This window comes from Rhinolophus sinicus, chromosome 12 (genome assembly GCF_057876585.1).
Source record: "Rhinolophus sinicus isolate RSI-liver-muscle chromosome 12, RSI-T2T, whole genome shotgun sequence".
Taxonomy (NCBI): domain Eukaryota; kingdom Metazoa; phylum Chordata; class Mammalia; order Chiroptera; family Rhinolophidae; genus Rhinolophus; species Rhinolophus sinicus.
This window is the reverse complement of record NC_142512.1, coordinates 20,288,253-20,306,842: the sequence shown is the minus strand read 5'-3', so window position 1 is coordinate 20,306,842 and position 18,590 is coordinate 20,288,253. Positions and strand designations below refer to the sequence as shown.

General features: G+C 36.9%; 1 protein-coding gene across 1 annotated transcript in view; it reads left to right on the top strand.

Moving 5' to 3' along the window:
* The window catches only part of EFCAB5 (EF-hand calcium binding domain 5), a 96,812-nt gene that overhangs the window by 60,226 nt on the left and 17,996 nt on the right, over positions 1 to 18,590 (top strand). The window contains exons 12-20 of the mRNA XM_088802021.1: positions 163 to 240; positions 337 to 429; positions 1,923 to 2,137; positions 3,465 to 3,621; positions 9,941 to 10,230; positions 12,341 to 12,510; positions 12,980 to 13,208; positions 14,811 to 14,963; positions 18,466 to 18,569. Of these exons, the coding sequence (XP_088658147.1) occupies positions 163 to 240; positions 337 to 429; positions 1,923 to 2,137; positions 3,465 to 3,621; positions 9,941 to 10,230; positions 12,341 to 12,510; positions 12,980 to 13,208; positions 14,811 to 14,963; positions 18,466 to 18,569 (1,489 nt within the window). The remainder of the gene's footprint in view (positions 1 to 162; positions 241 to 336; positions 430 to 1,922; positions 2,138 to 3,464; positions 3,622 to 9,940; positions 10,231 to 12,340; positions 12,511 to 12,979; positions 13,209 to 14,810; positions 14,964 to 18,465; positions 18,570 to 18,590) is intronic.

The following is an 18,590-nucleotide window of genomic DNA, read 5'->3' as shown; positions in this document are numbered from 1 at the left end:
AAATGATATCATTGTGATTATAATACAACATCTATGGGAAAATACCTGAAAGAAAGTTTTTGGTATTACATATGCAAGGCATTTCTCTCATTCATTAACTTAAGAATATATAATAGAATATATAATGTCCAACTCATGGGCATTTTCTTTTGTACCTTTTAGAAACTGCAAAAAAGGAAGTTCAGAAAGACAAGCTCTGTGAACCCAAGTCCCCAGAAATAGAAGGAAAGTCATGGTCAGGTGACTCATTTAATCCTCCTTTCATTAATACTCTGGAACAAAAACACTGTGAAAGTTAAGTTAAATTGGCTATGTTGCGGAATCTGTATTTTATAGGTGAACTTTTGACTCGTAACTGGGAGATGAAGTATGCCAAATACGAAGATGAAAAACAGGCAAACTTAATCTATGGTAACTCCAGATTCACAGGTACGTTAACAAAAAAACTAGGAGGGATAGATGGAAGTTCAGTTGACGTATTTAATTTACCCCATGATGAAAACTGGACTTTGCCAAGACATAACAGCAGGGTTAGCCTTGCATTGTTTTGTCTCTTAGCTGATGGATTCAAATATATACAAGATGAATGTTTTTGGTGGTAGTAGCCATGAGCTATTGATGAATGTTCTGTTTTAAAATATATTCATTAGTATTCAGTTGGGTTTTGTTTTTTGCCATTACATGGCCCTACAACTGCTTTGAAGCTATGATCCAGGTATACAAAGGGAATAAAATATTAGATATTAAAACTCAACAAAAATCATTCCAGCTATTCCTTTCCCTGGTAGTTCCACATCCAAACATGTGAGACTGGTGAGAATCTAGCTCGTTTTTGAAGACTTATAAAGGAAGATCTACTCCACAGAGAGAGCAAAGAGTAGCTTTTAGATCTGAGGTAAACCATGTATTTAACAGTGATTGTTCCAACACGTACTCATATTTTACTACAATGCAATTTTATAATTTTACTTTTCATCGACAAGTTGTAGAACTAATTAGATCAATTTTATTCTCTTCCTATCTGCAATTTTTTTCTCTGGGTCAAATAACAAACTTTCCACCCTCAAAATATTTTAGTGAAAATGCATGGCATTGGTTAAGCTCTTGTGGCCTGCTAGTTCATGCTCTTCTCTTGGTCTGACTTCTTCATTTCAATTTTGCTTTATTATTTGAAAAAAACTGCATGGGTGATCGATCATTTTTAAGTTCCATCAAATCTCATATTGAAGGCATGAATGAGTAAATGAATGAATAAATCAAACACAAGTCACTGGATTGAAACTTTATGAAGTATGCTTCATGTTATAACATTGAGCTTCAAGATAAATATATTCAAGGCTCTTCGGGGGAGAGGTGGTAGTGCTGGTATTTACAGGTATTTTAACTGGCCAGTAGAGATTGTAGGGGGCTTTAGGCACAGTGATACCCAGGGCTCAACAATAGCAGCAGGACACCATCACTCTGCCTCTCAGCCCTGCTCTTCTCTGTGTCACTTCCAGTTTTAGGTGGTTTTTTCTATACTGTGACAAAGATAGCCACGAGAGTGTCTCTATGCCTACATCTTACAAGTTCAGGAATCAAAGGACAAAAAGAGTGGTTCTTGCCTAATAGTTTCCCAAAAAGTTCTGGGTCTAATTCTCATTGGCCTGTAGTGGATTATCTTGCTGTCGTATAGGCATCCTACATCACGTGGCCATCCTTGAGAGTGGGGGAGGCTCAGTACCACCTGATGTACCTCAACTGACAATGAGGGAGAGAGATGTTTCGTCAAATAAGAAGGGTGCTGTCCTCATGAAGGGAGCACGGATTCCTGACAGGGAAAAAAGTAGTAGATATCCATTACAATAAGTACTCATAGATTTTCCTTAATTTTTGAGAAAATTCTTCCGTTTACTCTTTGGTATGTATTTCCTGCTCGATAGACCTACATCCAATTATCAGAAATATCCAGTCTTACAAGGAAGTAAAAGGTCTGAGTGCCTTCAACGGAGTTTCCTTGAATCTGCTCCAGTTTGTACAACTCCTGGAGACATTTGTGGGTGAAGATACCCCCTTGAGTGTCAGTGAGACCCTCACCTCCTTTTTTAAGAGGGGCTATGCTGAAACAGAAGAAGAGAAAATAAGTGGCTTAGAAGAGGTGAGTGATATTGTGTATCAGTGAAACAAGTGAGGTCACTGTTCTAAGTAAATCTCTCAACCTCAGTTGTTCCTTGTGTGGCTCTTCTTTAAAAATGTGCCACCAAACTATCACTGTATTTCAATGAGCATGGCCATTAAATATTTTATTTTATTGTCAAATATTCTAAGATCACACCCCAGAGCCCTCATTCCCCTAATAATATCATGATCACTGATGGTAGGAGATGGTTTATTGTATAGCTTTTATTTTCCTCCTCTGAAGTTTGAAGAGATTTTGAGGAGCAGATATGTGTATGAACAAAGATTTTTTTTTTGTGTGTGTGTGTGTGTGTGTGTGTGTGTGTATGTACTGTCTGTCTGCTGTGTGAGTGCATTTACAAATGCACATACCTAGGGTTATCGTTATGGCTTGAATATATATTTTTATTCAGGTGCGCTGCATCCAGGCAGTACATATTTCCTAAAAACTTACTTAGGTGATATATAAATGCACACACATTAGCTTACATTATAATTAATTGTAAATTATAAACAATTTATGTGCTCTTGTATGAAATATGTAAATTAGATTCACCAGGCATATTCAGTAATCTCATCAGCCTTATGAGTCTTTTCAACCTAATTCCAGAGTTGATATCCCTTTTGCCTCCTCAATTGCATCTCCCCGCAATTAACCAAATGGTATATGTTCACTGTCATTTAGCAATTAAAACTATCTAGATATTAAATTACTATCTAATTGATATAATTAATCTAGAACAAAATCTACAAAGTAATTAATGTCAAGTCAATGTTAAATATAAAGTAATTTTTGATATGTAGAAATAAATGTAGGAAGGTAGAAATGGGAATGTATCCGTAATCCTAATAAATGTAAACTGATAAATCATGAAAAAAAAGAAGAATTTTTGAATAGTCTTTCATTGTTTGAACACTGCCATTCCTGCCTCTTCACTACAAAACACATCCCACCAAAAAGCCAGGCAGAGCACCCCATGTGTTTATCACATTCCTGAACAACCAGCGAGGGAGCGGAAAGGAATGAATTAAAGATTCTTAAGGAGTGTAGTCTTCTTCCTAAATTAATGCATTTTAATCCAATGCAGAGAATGCCTGTTTTTTTAATCTAGAGGTAAAACAGAGAATGGTATTTAGAAGATTAAAATTAAGTGCTGCATTTTCCCATTAATATCATGCTTAGTCTCAAAATAAAGCTTTTTTTTTTTTTTAAGTACTGTACTTTCTGGGAAATGAACATAGGAGGCTGCCTGCTAGTACAATGAACAGATTGTCTTCTTTGGTTTAATATCCTATTTTCATCCTAGGTTAGACAAAATGCTTCCCGAATCCGACGGGGACTTCTCCTAGAAGCCCTTTTTCAGAAGTGGGACAGTGATGGCTCAGGCTTCCTGGATCTGAAGGAAGTTGATGAACTCTTGTACGCATACAAGGAAGGAATGGAAAAAGACTCTATGAAGAAAGGTAAAAATATAAGAATTTTCTTAAGTAAGTTGTGGTAACATCTTAACTTCAACTTTCCCAGTACTATGGCATATATACAGTTAAACACAGATTATTCTAAAACCATGAAATACCACCTTCACTCCTACTAGTATGGTTATACATTTTTTGGCTTTATTGAGATATAATTGACATATAACATTTTATAAGTTTAAAGTGTACAACATGTACACACACACACACTTATATATTGTGAAATTATTCCCACAGTAGTGTTAGTTAATATTTCCATCACCTCACATAATTACCATTTTTTATTTTATTAAATTTATTAGGGTGACATTGGTTAATAAAATTCTATAGGTTTCAAGTGTACAATTCTATAATACATTATCTGTATTACATTGCATGTTCACCACCCAAAGTCTAATCTCTTTTTATCACTGTATATTTGACCCCTTTACCCTTTTCTACCACCCCCCATGCTCCTTTCCCTCTAGTGACCACTATACTGTTATCTATGAGTTTTTGTCTGCTTGTTTGTCTTGTTCATTTTTTGCTTTCAGTTTTATATCCCATATATGGGTGAAATCATACGATTCTTGACTTTTTCCATCTGATTTATTTTGCTTAGCATGTTATTCTCTAGATCCATCCATGTTGTCACTAATGGCAGTATTTCATCTTTTCTTATGGCTGAGTAGTATTTCATTGTATATATGTACCACATCTTTATCCAATCATCTATCGAAGGATACTTCCGTTGTTTCCATGTCTTGGCCACTGTGAATAATCCTGCAATGAACATAGGAGTACATATATATTTACAAATAAATGTTTTCAAACTTTTGGGGTAGATACCCAGAAGAGGAATTGTAGGATTATATAATATGGTAATTCCATTCTTAATTTTTTGAGGAACCTCAATATTGTTTTCCGTAGTGGCTGTACCGGTTTACAGTCCCACCAGCAGTGTTTGAGAGTTCATTTTTCTCCACAACCTCTCCCACACTTGTTATTACTTGTCTTGTTGATCATAACCATTCTAACAGGTGTGAGGTAGTATCTCAGTGTGGTTTTGATTTGCATTTCCCTAATAGCTAGTGAAGTTGAGCATCTTTTCATAGATCTGTTGGCTGTTTGTGTGTCTTCTTGGGGAAAGTGTCTGTTTTCTTTGTTTTTGTTGTTGAGTTGTATGAGTTTTTTATATAGTTTGGATATTAGCTCCTTACTGGAGGTGTTTCAAGTATCTTTTCCCATTCAGTTGGTTGTCTCTTTTTTTGTTGATGGCTTGTTTGTTTGTTTGTTTGCTGTGGAGAAGCTTTCTAATTTGATATAGTCCCATTCATTTATTTTTGCTTTTACTTCCCTTACCTTTGAGGTAAAATTCATAAAATCCTCATTAAGAACAAGGTCCATGAATTTAGTACCTATGTTTTCTTCTATGTATGTTATTGTTTCAGGTTTTATATTTAGGTCTTTTATCCATTTGGGGTTAATTTTTATGTATGGTGACAAATAGCAGTCTAGTTTCATTCTTTTGCATATGGCTTTCCAGTTTTCGCAGTACCATTGAAGAGGCTTTCTTTTCTCCATTTTAAGTTTTTGGCTCCTTTATTGAAAATTGTTTGCCCGTACATACTTGCATATACCACATTTTCTTTATTCATCTGTTGATGACACTCAGGTTGTTTCCATATTTTGGCTATTGTGAATAATTCTGCAGTGAACATAGGGGTGCAGATATCTCTTCGAGATAATGAGTTCACTTCCTTTGGATATATACCTGGAAGTGGAATTGCTGGATCATGTGACAGTTCTATTTTTAATTTTTTGAGGAACCTCCATACTGTTTTCCATAGTGACTATACCAATTTACATTTCCATCAACAGTGCACAAGGGTTCCCTTTTCTCAACATCCTCACCAACACTTGTTATCTCTTGTCTTTTGATGATAGCCATTCTAACAGGTGTGTGGTGATATTTCATTATGGTTTTGATTTGCATTTTCCTCTTGATTAGTGATGTTAAGCATCTTTTCATGCACTTTTTGGTCATTTGCATGTCTTCTTTGGAAAAAATGTTCAGTTCCTCTGCCCAATTTTTAATCAGATCATTATTATTTTTTTGCTATTGAGCTGTATGTGTTCCTTATATATTTTGGTTATTAACCCGTTATCAGATATATGATTTGCAAATATTTTCTCCCATTCTGTAGGTTGCCTTTTCATTTTGTTGATTGTTTCTTTTGTTGTGCAGATGATTTTTAGTTTGATGTTGCCCCACTTATTTAGTTTTGCTTTTGTTGCTTATGTAGCATGGCATTTAAAAATGCAAAAAATTTAATTTAAAATAAATGGAATTTTTTTAAAACTAGAAAATAGCAGATGTTAACAAGGATGTGGAGAAATTAGAACCCTTGTGCATTGATGGTGGGAATGTAGAAAATGTCAGAGCAATCAGGAGTGGAATATGTTGTAGAGAGCTTTGTCCAAGACCTTAACTCTACATAGTTTCCTTCTAAGTACCTGGCTACCTTCAATCTTGGGGTTAATAATCCAAACCATTCCACAGTTCTGCCTATTTTCTTTTTTTGTTTTATCTCTCTGCCTCTACAAGTTCTCATTCACTTCTCAAGTCTGGCTGGCTTGCAAGTTCCTTCTGAATTTACTAACTTTACTCATTCTCCTTAATGACTTTTTCTTCTCCTATATAATATTTTTCTCTTCTGATCAATACTTCCAATCCAAAGCTACTAAAATTCTTATTCCAGTATAATAAATTCCCTCCTTCCTTGGATTAGATCCCAGTATAAATGATTTTTCTCTGCACTAAGTTTAAGGATTTCTCTGGTTAGGACTTTGCCATACCAGATTTCCAATTCCTAAAGCATATAGTACGCAAGGAAAAGAATTATCCGGGTTAGTTAAGTTCTTCAGCCCTTTCAAAAGTCATTGTATTGGTTGATCTTCAAATATACCTATGTTTATCAATTGCCATGTGTTTTTTATTAACTATATCATTTGCAAACTTTGCATTACACTACACTACTTTCTTAGATTATATCCAAAAAGAGTTTACTTAATGAAGTTTCAAAAGGCATAATGAGGTGGTTTCCACTTATAACACAGGCAAATTTCATAACACAGAACTATGTTCTATGGAGGAAAGAACACTACACAATGGTCAGGAGAGCTGGGTTCCAATACTGGATCTTTCACTAAATGGTCACATGACCAAGGGCCAGTTACTGAACCTCCGTAGATACAGTTGTCTTCATTTGTAAAATCAAGGAGTTAGACATGATGAATTCTAGAATTTAAGGAACCTGAGCATGCTGTTATAAAGATGTTCCAACATATATGATGAAAGTACAGCAGTAGGGATAAGTAGAAAGCATAAAATGTAATGGGTTCAGCCCAGCACAGAAGAATGAGAAAAGTAATGAGGAGGCAGAATCTGCTGCCAGAAGAAAATGTCTGCAAGCGGGTAGAACAAATTATTCTCTCCAAGGGTAGGCTTATACAAAATGCCTCTCTCTCTGAACACATATTGGGAGCCACCTGGACTAAGAAGGTGATTGCTGAACTGATGGCCATATGGAAGAAGAAAGGCAGATTTAGTTTCTTAAAAAGGAAGACAAATTTAAATTCAAACATTAGCAAATAATAGATTGGCAAATCTTCAAACAACTTGTTTGTTTTTTGTTTTGCTCTAGCCTTCATATCCATCTCTGTGTCCAAGGTTAAAAATCTGGATTTAAATAGGATAAAGTCACTGAATTAGAAATTTCTAGAGATGTTTCTGCTGGTGTCTTCAAAATAGAAGTTGACTACATGGAAGGGGAAACTTGAAGCTTCTAACTTGTAATTTTCCCTTTTTATTCCTGTCTAATACAGCCTAATCTTTTGAGCAGAAATATCACATATAAACATATGTAGAACATGGGACCTGTTCCCACCCTGGAGTCACTCATGTCTCCAAGGAACCCTGGTTTCTTTTAGTGGAACATGGTATTTAGAAGCCAAGATCTGGGTTCTACACATACTCAGCGCTCTTAGGTCTCTGATCCTGTTTCTCATAGGGAATATGTGTGTTTGTATACAAACATTTACATCTGTACATATTTACGTAAATATCTATTAAAATTAGAAACCATGAGTTCACACCCCTACCTCCAAGTCCAATCCAATAGCACAGGGTTCACTCTAGTTTTCTCCCTTTTCTGTAGCTGCCATATATCTTGCTCTATTATCCTAAACGTATTTACAGTCATGCACCTCATGATGACATTTGAGTCAATGACAAACTGCATATACGATGAGGTTCCCATAAGATTATAATGGAGCTGAAAAATTACTCTCTCCCAGCGATGTCATAGTTGTGGCAACACTGTAGCACAATGCATTACTCACCTGTGTGTGGTGATGCTGGTGGAAACAAACCTACTGCGCTGCCAGTTGGATAAAATTATAACACATGCAATTATGTGCAATACGTAATATGATAATGATAATAAATGGCTCTATTACTGGTTTATGTATTTACTCTACTATACTCTTTATTGTTATTTTAACCTTATTGTTAATTTAGTGTACTTTTTCTATGTATAAAAAACAGATTTGGGGATTCAAATATTGACATTGGAACAGGTGTCTGGCCCTGCTGTCTCCTGTGTGTTGACTCCATTTTCATACAGTGTTTCTCGTTGTGACCAGGTCCAGTCTCACATACTCACAGGTTTACTCAAGTCCAGTGAGAATGAGAAGGAAAACGTCCTTTTCCTAATCGTTCAGCCAAAGAGTCTGCCATTAGCCTGGATTAAACCAACCACTCTGACTAACAGACTAGAATGTTCTGATGGGTGTAGGCCTGAGACGCATGCTTCATTTCTAGAACCACAAGTGGAACCCCTCTCAAACAGGTGAACTGAGGTGGGAATTTCCCCAAAGCAAAATTTGGGATTCAAGTACCTGGAGAAAGATAAGTGGATGCTAAGGAGCAAAAATCAACAAAAGTCTGTCTTCAGAAATGAGATGCTTTCATACAAGACGACTAAAAGTACCAGGCCATATTTGTTAATTGTCAAAGAAATGGCATAGAATGGATGCCATTGTCTTTAAGGGGAAGGAGAAATCACCGTGGAAGCCTTCTTGAGGAAGGAGAGATTTTGAACTTTAAAGGGGAAAGGCACATATTCTATGACTTATTAATTTATAATAAATGTCAGAGAAACTGACACATGTGCACCAGGAGACATGTACAAAAATGCTCATAGCACTGTTCACAAGAGCAAAATATTGGCGACAGCCTACATGCCCCCTGCCAGGAGGATAAATAAATCAGTGGTGGGATACTTACAGAATGATACATAGTAGTGAACATGAGTAAGTCACAGCCCCAGGGACAACATGGATGGAAATGGTAGCATAGTGTTGAATAAAAAAGCAAGTCCAAGAAAACTACATATAGTATGATGTCCTTCTTCTAAAGCCTAAAAACACATAAAACTAAACCACATATTGTTTAGAAGCACACACACACACACACACACACTAACACAATTGAGAAAGGAAAGATAAAGCAAAAGCAAAATTTCAGGATATTGGGAAGGGGTGTAGGGACGCAGGAGGTTTAACAACAGCAGGGACATAGAGGAAGATGTAAGTTATTGGTCATGTTCAGGTCTGGTAGTAGATTCATGATTGTATTATAAAAACATAAAAGAAAAATGTGGATGCAGAAATATGCAAGGCATGGTCAAAGACAATGAGTAGATGGGGATGTTGAAGCAAATCATTCCTACATGGTATTATGGGCAAATATTATTGGAAAATTGACTGGATCCAAATATACTTTTAACCAGGGAATTGCATAACGCAAATTGTGTTTTAATTTAATTTTATAAATTTATACATATTGAGCCTTACTATTGGTAATTCAATTATAAAGTGATTAATACTAGTTTGGGATTATGGATGTAGGAGTGCAGAGGAATGGCCACGAGATACCTTGTCAAAGAATAACAGGATAGAATTAAGTGACTTGGATATGGAAGGTAAAAAGTAGGGAGGGATCAAAGTTGACCCTTGTGTTTTCACCAAAGTGGTAGAATTAAAAAAAACAAAACAAAACGAAAACAGAGAAGATGACATGGGAGTCTAGCATAAGAAGTCACTGTAAGATGTTCCTTTGGGCTTAGAGATGGCTTTGATACCTGGTTTCCAGGGAGGGGAAGTTGTCAGGGGCTTCAGTTTGCTGTAAAAGGTGAATGAAAATTTCCCCCTGCAGACAAATGAGCCTTTGGTTAGTTCTTGGTTTTGTGTTTATGTCTTTTAGCTAAACTGCACATCCAGTTGCCAAAGCCACACCCTGGTCATGAAGTGAGGTTGTCTTCCAAACAATTTCAGAAATACATAGAATTGGTTTTATCTGAACTCAGGGGCAATGAAGATCATGTTCTGGAAAGTGTTGTGGAGTTTCTGACAACGGCTTTGGAAAGGAGCCATATAGAGGATCTGAGGAATCGTGCCAGACGGAAGTGGCTGCACCAAATTCAATGGGCTGCGGAGACAAGTGGTGTGTCCCTGGAGCCAGTGTACACTGAGACCTTTAAGGCCCTCACACAGGTGCATTTCCTAAAATGATATCTAACAGGGAAAAGTTTCCTCATTCAATGGTCGCAAGCGAGAGGAGCACGCTAAATTCTCTTAAAATTCACTGGGTACTGCTGTAGATGATTTATTCATTCCAATACATTATAATGACCCAAAGCCTAGGAGAGATGCAACTGGAGTGATTGCAGGTTGGCAAGGTAGAAGCAGAGAGGAAAGGTATAGAAGACAGAATTATGTCTTGGGATTTCTAATTTCATTTGTCCTGAGGGTCAAATAAGCCTAGAACAGACAATAGACTGATATTGAAAAATACCAGTAGGGAGATGTGCAAGCAGTTCAAGCTCCATTTCCCTTGCATGAGGTTTTGGGAATCAGTTTAAAAAGAAAGCATTTAAATTATAAAGTCATTATAAAGTAGAATTCAACATCACACGATATTTCCTAGCACTGCCTAGAGACAAACTGAGACTATTATAGAATCCTGACACTTAAAACACATGACTCCGATGGGCCACTGCCCACAGCTTTGGCAACCCCTCAGAGACTCCCAGCTTGCTGCTGCTCCCAGACAGAAACAGCATGGCGATTTTCCATATACGAGGTGTGATCAAAACATATGGTGAATGTTTAAATTTTAAAAAATGTATTACAGTGAAAGACACATTGCCATTAACACCCCTCAAAATACTCTCTCTCCCTTCGAACACACTTACCCCATCTTCTTGCCACTTTCTGAAGCAGTTCTGGAAGTCCTCTTTCGTGAATGTCTTTAGTTGCATTGTCGTGGCTGCCTCGATGCCCTGAACTGATTCAAAATGTTGAACTTTCATGGTCATTTTGGCTTTGAGGATGAGCCAGAAGTCGCATGGTGCCAGATCCACTGAATAAGGTGGATGAGGACACACCGTAATGTTTTTATCTGGCAGAAATTGCCATATACCAGAAGTGACGTGTGACACGGAGCGTTGTCATGATGGAGGATGAAGTAAAGACGCTCAAGAAAGAAAACTTCCAGAACTCCTTCAGAAAGTGGCAAGAATGATGGGATAAGTGTATTCAAAGTGAGGGGGAGTATTTTGAGGGAAATTAATGACAATGTGTCTTTTACTGTAATACATGTATTTTAAATTTAAACATTCACCATATTTTACAATCATACCTCATATACCACAGATTCCACTGACCCAGGGAAATTGTGTCGTTCAGCTCAGCTAAGTAACAACACTTGGCTATTGCAATCATCTGAATGGCTCAAGTTTCCAATGTAGTTTGAAATGATGTGATGAGGAACTGGAGACCAATCAAGAAAAAGAAGTTATTACTTCAGCTTGCTTCAGAGAGCTGCAGTGCCGCAAGAGAAATCTCACCACATTTTTCTTAGTTTCTCTGTAGATCTTTTAGAGTAAAAAGAGGAATAAAGGCAGAAGAAAAAAAGGCATGAAAAGCAAACCCAAATATATAAAAGGAGGAGACAAATATCAAGGAAAGTCTCTCTCATGTTCCCCAGTTTATGGGCATGTTCAGTATATGTGTAAACACATAATATTCTTAATAACATAATATTTTAGGTACAGGGAATTTTCAGTTATTTCTATTAGAAATAGCAAGTCTGCAATCTGGGGCCCCAAGAAATCCTTTCCTAAAATGACATAAATCAAAAGTCATAGCTAAACTATGTTAAGAATACCCTTGAGAGCATTTTTTTTCTGCATTCATATCATAGTAGGTGGTTAAGAACTATGAGTGAAATAAAGCCAGTTTCTTGTTCCACCTCTCAAAAAAACTTTTAACTGAAGCTCAGATAATATGATTACAGTTCAAAAGGATACATGTTTTAAACCTCTAAATCTGGGTAGATTTTGAGAGATTTTTATTTATTTTTATTTTTTTAGTAAACCAGTCTAGTCGGTATAAAATAAATCCATTCCACTCACTATAACTCAAGTTTGGGGAACAGCTGTGGTGTCAGCCTTTTCCTCACTGCCCATGAACGGTAATATCTGCATCATTTATCCATGAAAATGAAATTATTGGGGTCAGATGCACAAACTGGTTAATCAAGGGAGACGTGATTAAGAGAATAGCTATTGGCAAATACGTGGTGAGAAACATTTTGTCATAGGACGCTCAAGCCCATGGACATAAGAAGATCAGTGCTCACATTTCCCTCTTAGAAGAAAATCTACTACTGCCTGAGAGAGGGAATGTTCTATTGAGGAACGTAGCTTGTACTTTAGATGATGCTCCATTTGTACTGAACAAAGTGCTCTACAGAGACATGAAGGGAATCAGGTGAGAATTTCTTGAAAAGGTTGGTTTCACCCTTCTAAAAATAATAATTCCCTTTCTGAAGTAAGCTAGCATTGAACTCCTAGTTAGCTGCCCACACGAGAAATTGCCTCAGGCCACTAATGCCTCTACAGTGGGAGGTGATGGATTTCCAGTCTTAGATGATTTCACCTGATCATTTCTACAGCTCACCTTATGCATTGATTTGCCATGCAAGAACTCCGCTTCACAAGACCAGCTCAATTATTTTAGCCTGCTCTATAAGTTATGTCTCCTGCATCCCGTTTTCTCAGTTATGGTCTAAGCTTGTTTTCTAAATCTTTTTCTCAAGTCAAACTGGTAATTTTTTGAGTCCACTTCTCTGACATATAATGCCAATGATTATGAATGGAGAATTGATTTCGTTTCCTGCATGGTTTAATCTAAAGCCCCTCCTGTGCCTTTCTCTCATCTCCCTATTCCTATGCCTCAGTTTTACAGTAGTGGATGAAGGGACGCCAATACACGTCCCGCAAGTTCAACATCATGGGAACATTTTCTTCTGGAACGATTCCCACCAGAAGACTGATCAAAATGGATCATTCCTGGCTCTGCCTCTTCAGGATGCACATATGAGGATCTTTGGGGTCATGGCTGTTGACACGCTAAGAGATCCCCATAAAATAAACATCTTCTTACCTCATGAGATCAGATTCTATCAGGTAAATCATAGAAGAATTCTTCAATAGCAATGGTAGGATGGCCTCTCCTTCTATATTTTTTTAAAAAGCAAAACCTGAAACCAGATGAAGGTAGAGCTATGTATGTAGATAGTGTCATCATACTGATTCCAGTTCCCTGTGTGTACATGTCAGTCTTTGGAGAGGTTTCCCCATTACACATGGAAGAACTCTCAGCCTCAGTTGCACATTATGCCTCAAAATCTTGGAGAAGATTGTTAATAAGTGTCTCATTGCATTAATCACAGAAACATAATTTGTATGCTGTAGAACTGAAATCCAACTATTAGACCACTAAGAACCACATACACATAGAATGAACTTTTAGAAAGGACATATTGATGTTTTATTGAAGTCATACCTAGAAATCCTTTGCTCTTTCCACAAATAGTGCCAAATATGATATGCATTCCCATAACTCTTGATATCAGTGTTACAACTTTTGAGGATGAAGAATGAAGGAAAAAGCTTAAATGTTTCTTGAGTATTCACGTTTTCAAATTAGATCACAAAAAGGATAGGCGCTTTTAAAACTATAAAATAACTGGATTATGGCTATAAACATTTAAATTTAATTTTGTGAATAGAAATTGCAGTGAAGGAAGATTGAAAGCCCCTACGGAGGCAAAGGACTGGGATGTAGCAGCAATGAGGAACTTGCTATGCTTTTATTATTTGTTCCCCTGTAAGCCCCTGGCTCTTGATATTTATTTACCATTATTTTAAAATCTCTCTTCTCACTTACTGGATGTATAACTGTGGAAAGTGGTAGAATATTTTTCTGGGGACATCTTTTTAATAAGTTTCATTCTCATCTACAATAAGAATGACGTGAAGATATTAAGAAGCAAAACGGAGGAGTATGGAGTTATCAGTAGGTGCCCTATATATAGCCTTGTTAGAGAACATGTCAAAAATGAATTATAAGTTTATTCTCTAGCCCTTGGAGGTAAAGGATCCTGCGTTACCCTTAGATGCCTTGGGTCCTAATATAAAATGTATATATTTTTGAAGAATTTGTGGTTCCTACAGTTTTTTGACAAGACAAACAAGATGAGTTCCAAGGACTTCCCACTCCTTCTCTATGGTACAGGCTTTCTTTATGCCTGTAAGAAGCTTGTGTAATCTAGCGTGTTGAGGTTTCGGAATCCAATGCATTCTGTACTGATCTGATGACAGTAGCCATGTAAAGATGTAGACATTAATATTGCATCAGATCAGGGCAGCTCCTACTCATCTGCCCAACGCTGGCCTTAGTTCTTGGCTTTGAAGCATTTTTTCTCATTTCAAAGTTTATCTTGTTCTGCTGACATGATTCAATAGTTGTATATACCATAAATTTTACCGGATGATTATCAGGAAACATAACTGATGGGGATCTTATGGTAGATCTCTCCATACACCTTTGAGTTCTTGATGGTCCCTTTTTCCATAATAGAAGCTGGAACACTGCCTTTTGAGAACTGATGAGTCATTTGTAGGAAGTAGATTATCATTAATGAAAAACATAATCCAACTGACGCACTGCTAATTATTTTACTCTTTTTAAAAAGAAAAGGCAATTAAAATTTTCCGTCTCTACAGGGTGTTGCCAATGCCTTTAGCACCGCCTATCACTATGTCCACAGCAGGGAGCACATCCTGCACGTTGTGATCACTGGCATCAGCTGGCTCTATGACGTCGCTCCAGGCATTAGCACCATTACTACGTCCTTCATTGAGCCTAGTCCAGAGAAGGTAGGCGAGGCTGGGCAGTGTTAGACTTTCCCAGGGTAACAGAGTTCCTAAATGTTATTGTCTCGCTGATATTTTAAAACCATATTTAGTTAGCTATTAGGTTAACTAGGGACATATTTCCCATGACCCCAACTCAAGATCCTTGGTTGTGAGTGGCAGAATTCCATCTCAAATGGCCTCAGTCCAAAGGGGGAATTAATTGGTTCATGTGACCAAAATGAAGAAAAGGCAGGAGTCAAGCTGGCTTCTAGGATGACCGGATCCAGGGATTTGATACCTTCAGGGCTCTCTCATGTTCTTTCTCTCCCCACCCCGTTCTCATGTTTGCTTCCTTCTGCACTTTGGCTTTGTCCTTCTGGCTAAAGATGGGCTTTCTCCACAAGGCAAGCCAGATGCTTAGTAACTAGAAAAGAATCTTTTCTTCTTGTTCCACTTTGGAAAACCCAAGAAAGAAAACCCTTTTTGATCTACCCTGAGCTATGCCCCCTTGGCCAGGATGTGGAGTTTACAGTAACTGGCAAGGATGACAGGGAATTTACAATCGTGTTCTGGGCAAGGATGGCTAAACCTACATGAAAGCTGAAACACTTAAGGCACGGTTGATACATTGACCACATAAAAAAGTAAAACTTTCTTGTACCAAAGTTAAAGAAGACATAAATTTCTTTTGACAAACTGGGAGGGAATTACCACATACCTGACAAAGGGTTAACACTGTTGTACACAAATCAGTGAGATTTTTTAAAATCCAAAAGAAAAATAAACAAAGGACAAGTCCACTACAAAAAAACAAAAACAAAAATCTCATGCATGCACATGGTTAATAAATATGAAAAAAATTTCAATTGTTCTCATAATGAAATAAATACAAAGTTAAATAAAAGATAACTTTTACCTACTAAATTGAAAAAGATTTTATTATTATTATTATTGGGGAATATTGGGGAACAGTGTGTTTTTCCAGGATGTGAAGTCATTGTTTTTTTCAATCTAGTGTGGGGGGCACAGCTCAGTTCCAAGTGAAGTCCTTGTTTTCAATCTAATTGGGGAGGGTGCAGCTCACTGGCCCATGTGGGACTCGAACAGGTGACCTTGGTGTTATGAGCACCGCACTCTAACCACTGAGCAAACCAGCTGTCTGGCAGCTCAGCTCTAAGCTCAAACTGTTGCTTCTCACTGAACCATGTGAGAATCGAACTAGCGACCTTGGTGTTATAAGCACCGCACTCCAACCACTAGCCAATCGGTCACCCACCGGGGGCTCAGCTCCAAGCTCAAGCCGTTGTCTTCAATCTAGTTGTGGAAGGCACAGAGCAGTTCACTGGCCCATGTGGGGAATGAACCGGCAATTTGATTGTTAAGAGCCCACGCTCAAACAAACTGAGCCATCCGGCCTCCCCAAACAAGATTATTTTAACTGTAATTTGAAATGTTTGTTATATATCTAAGTGAAGATTGCTACAGAGGCAGTTGGATATATGAACTTAGTGTCTGGGGAGAAATTGAGGCTAGTGAATTAGTGGTATTTAATACCATGAGACTTGGTTATAACATTGTGAATGTATTTAATGCATTCATATACTTTATGAATCATATACTTATGAATGGTTAAAATGATAATATTATGAATGTATATTTTATCAAAATAACCAAAAACAAAACAAAAACCATGAGACTGGGTGGGATGACCAAGGAAATGAATGAGGATAGAAAGAAAAAACCGAGGTCTGAGCCCAGAGACATTTCAAGTGTTTGGAATCACCGTGGCTCAAAATTCTATTGACCTTGCCTTATAGTATGAAAAACATTTATATCCTGACCTCTTACAAACACACACACACACACACACACACACACACCGGAAGTTTCCCAAAACAAAATAATACCTACTTTTTACTACACATGATATTTTCTGATACTTTCTATCCTATTTCATTCTTAAAAAAAAAAAAAAAAAAAAAGTTTGTCAAAAGAGAAAAAAGAATAGGATAAATACATAAGACAAATAATGTGTAATGAGAAAGGTGAGAATGAATAGATATTGGAAAGGTAAAGGGGAAAAAATAATAAGCCAGTAGCAGAAAAAAAATGGAGGGAAAAATAATGGCTGCTCTCTCTCTAAACGGTTTCCCAGGAAATTTTAACTAGGAGTTATCTCACTACTTAATAATTGCTGAGATACTTGCTGAATTTATAGTTTCTTAGTCTAAGTAAAAGTAAATGAGAAACTTATTTTCAGTTATATTATTGTAAGTCCTTTATTTTTTATATTATGCTTCTGGTCTAGCAGCAGAATTTATCAATTTACATAATTTTGTGGGGAAAACAGGAGAGAAACTATTTGGTTTTAGCTAAAGATTTAAACCTAGAAACACAGTCACGCCGAGATTCTAAAAAAGCATATCAGTCTGGTACTAGGCGTAACGCTAAACAACAAACTATGGAAGAAATAAGTTAGGAAAGAAACTAGAAGCCCAACTGCCAATGTGGGATCATCTTTACAGTTTGCTAAGTATGCTGGTGAAAACATTTCATCTAAGGAGTTTGGTAGAACACTTGAGGTCATGGAGTGTAGAGAGGCAAGAGAAAGTTTCACATTACAAAGCAGTTGTTCTTCCAAGCACCATTCATCATGTAGCCCTGTGGATCCTATTATCACGGTTTCCCTTTTCATGAAAGAATTCTTTTAAAGAGAACATAAAAAAGACTTTTTGCTTCTCCCCAGTGAATTTGTCTTTCCTACAGTTTACTGTATTTTACAGAATATGTTAATATTACTTTCTTATAAACAAACTAGTCTCGACCAAAAAAAAAAATTGTGGACCAAGACTCATTAATCCTAACTTATCAAATTGTAGACATTAGATATGTGCATTTTTGTATATCAGTTTAAAAAGACATTAAAATATTTTTATAACCCATATGTCGGTTATGACTTACAGTTTGAAAACCTCTTAGAGGTAAGGGAGACAAAAAAGAAGCAAGGAGAATGAGAGAACCAGGAGAGAATGGTGTCCCATAAGCCAAGTGAAGGAAGCACTGCCGAGAGGTAGAGGAAGATGAGGGTTAGGGATCTCACAATGAGAGAGTCACTACTATCCTTGACAAGAACAATTTTGGTGAAGTAATGAACACAAAGACCTCACTGAAGAATATTTTTTATTGTCCTTATTCGGGGGGGGGGGGCGTTTCTATATTTTCCAAGTGCCCTACAATGCACTTTTAATATCAGTAAAATAATATAAACACTCTATTTTATCACAGTTATAAAAAAATAAGTTTGTGCATTTAAAAGAATCTTGTGTTTTGAAATTTTTCTCTTGTGGAACACCTCATTCCTTCTACAATTTGATGGTACTGAACAAATAAAATGTCACTATACTGAAAGCTAGAGGTCATCTAAACTTTTCTAATATTTTCCCTATGTATCTGTTCCCAAAAGCTTTAATGAGAATATGACATTTAATTATTTTCTGTAATGAAATCTCTTCCTCTTTTCAAGGGGTCAGACTATGTATTACGCAATATGATGGTTACAGGGCCCCTGGGTCTAACAGAAATCCACAAAAATCCCCCTGCCATCTGCAGGAAGACATGCATCTTCAGGTATGAGATGCATCTTTTTTT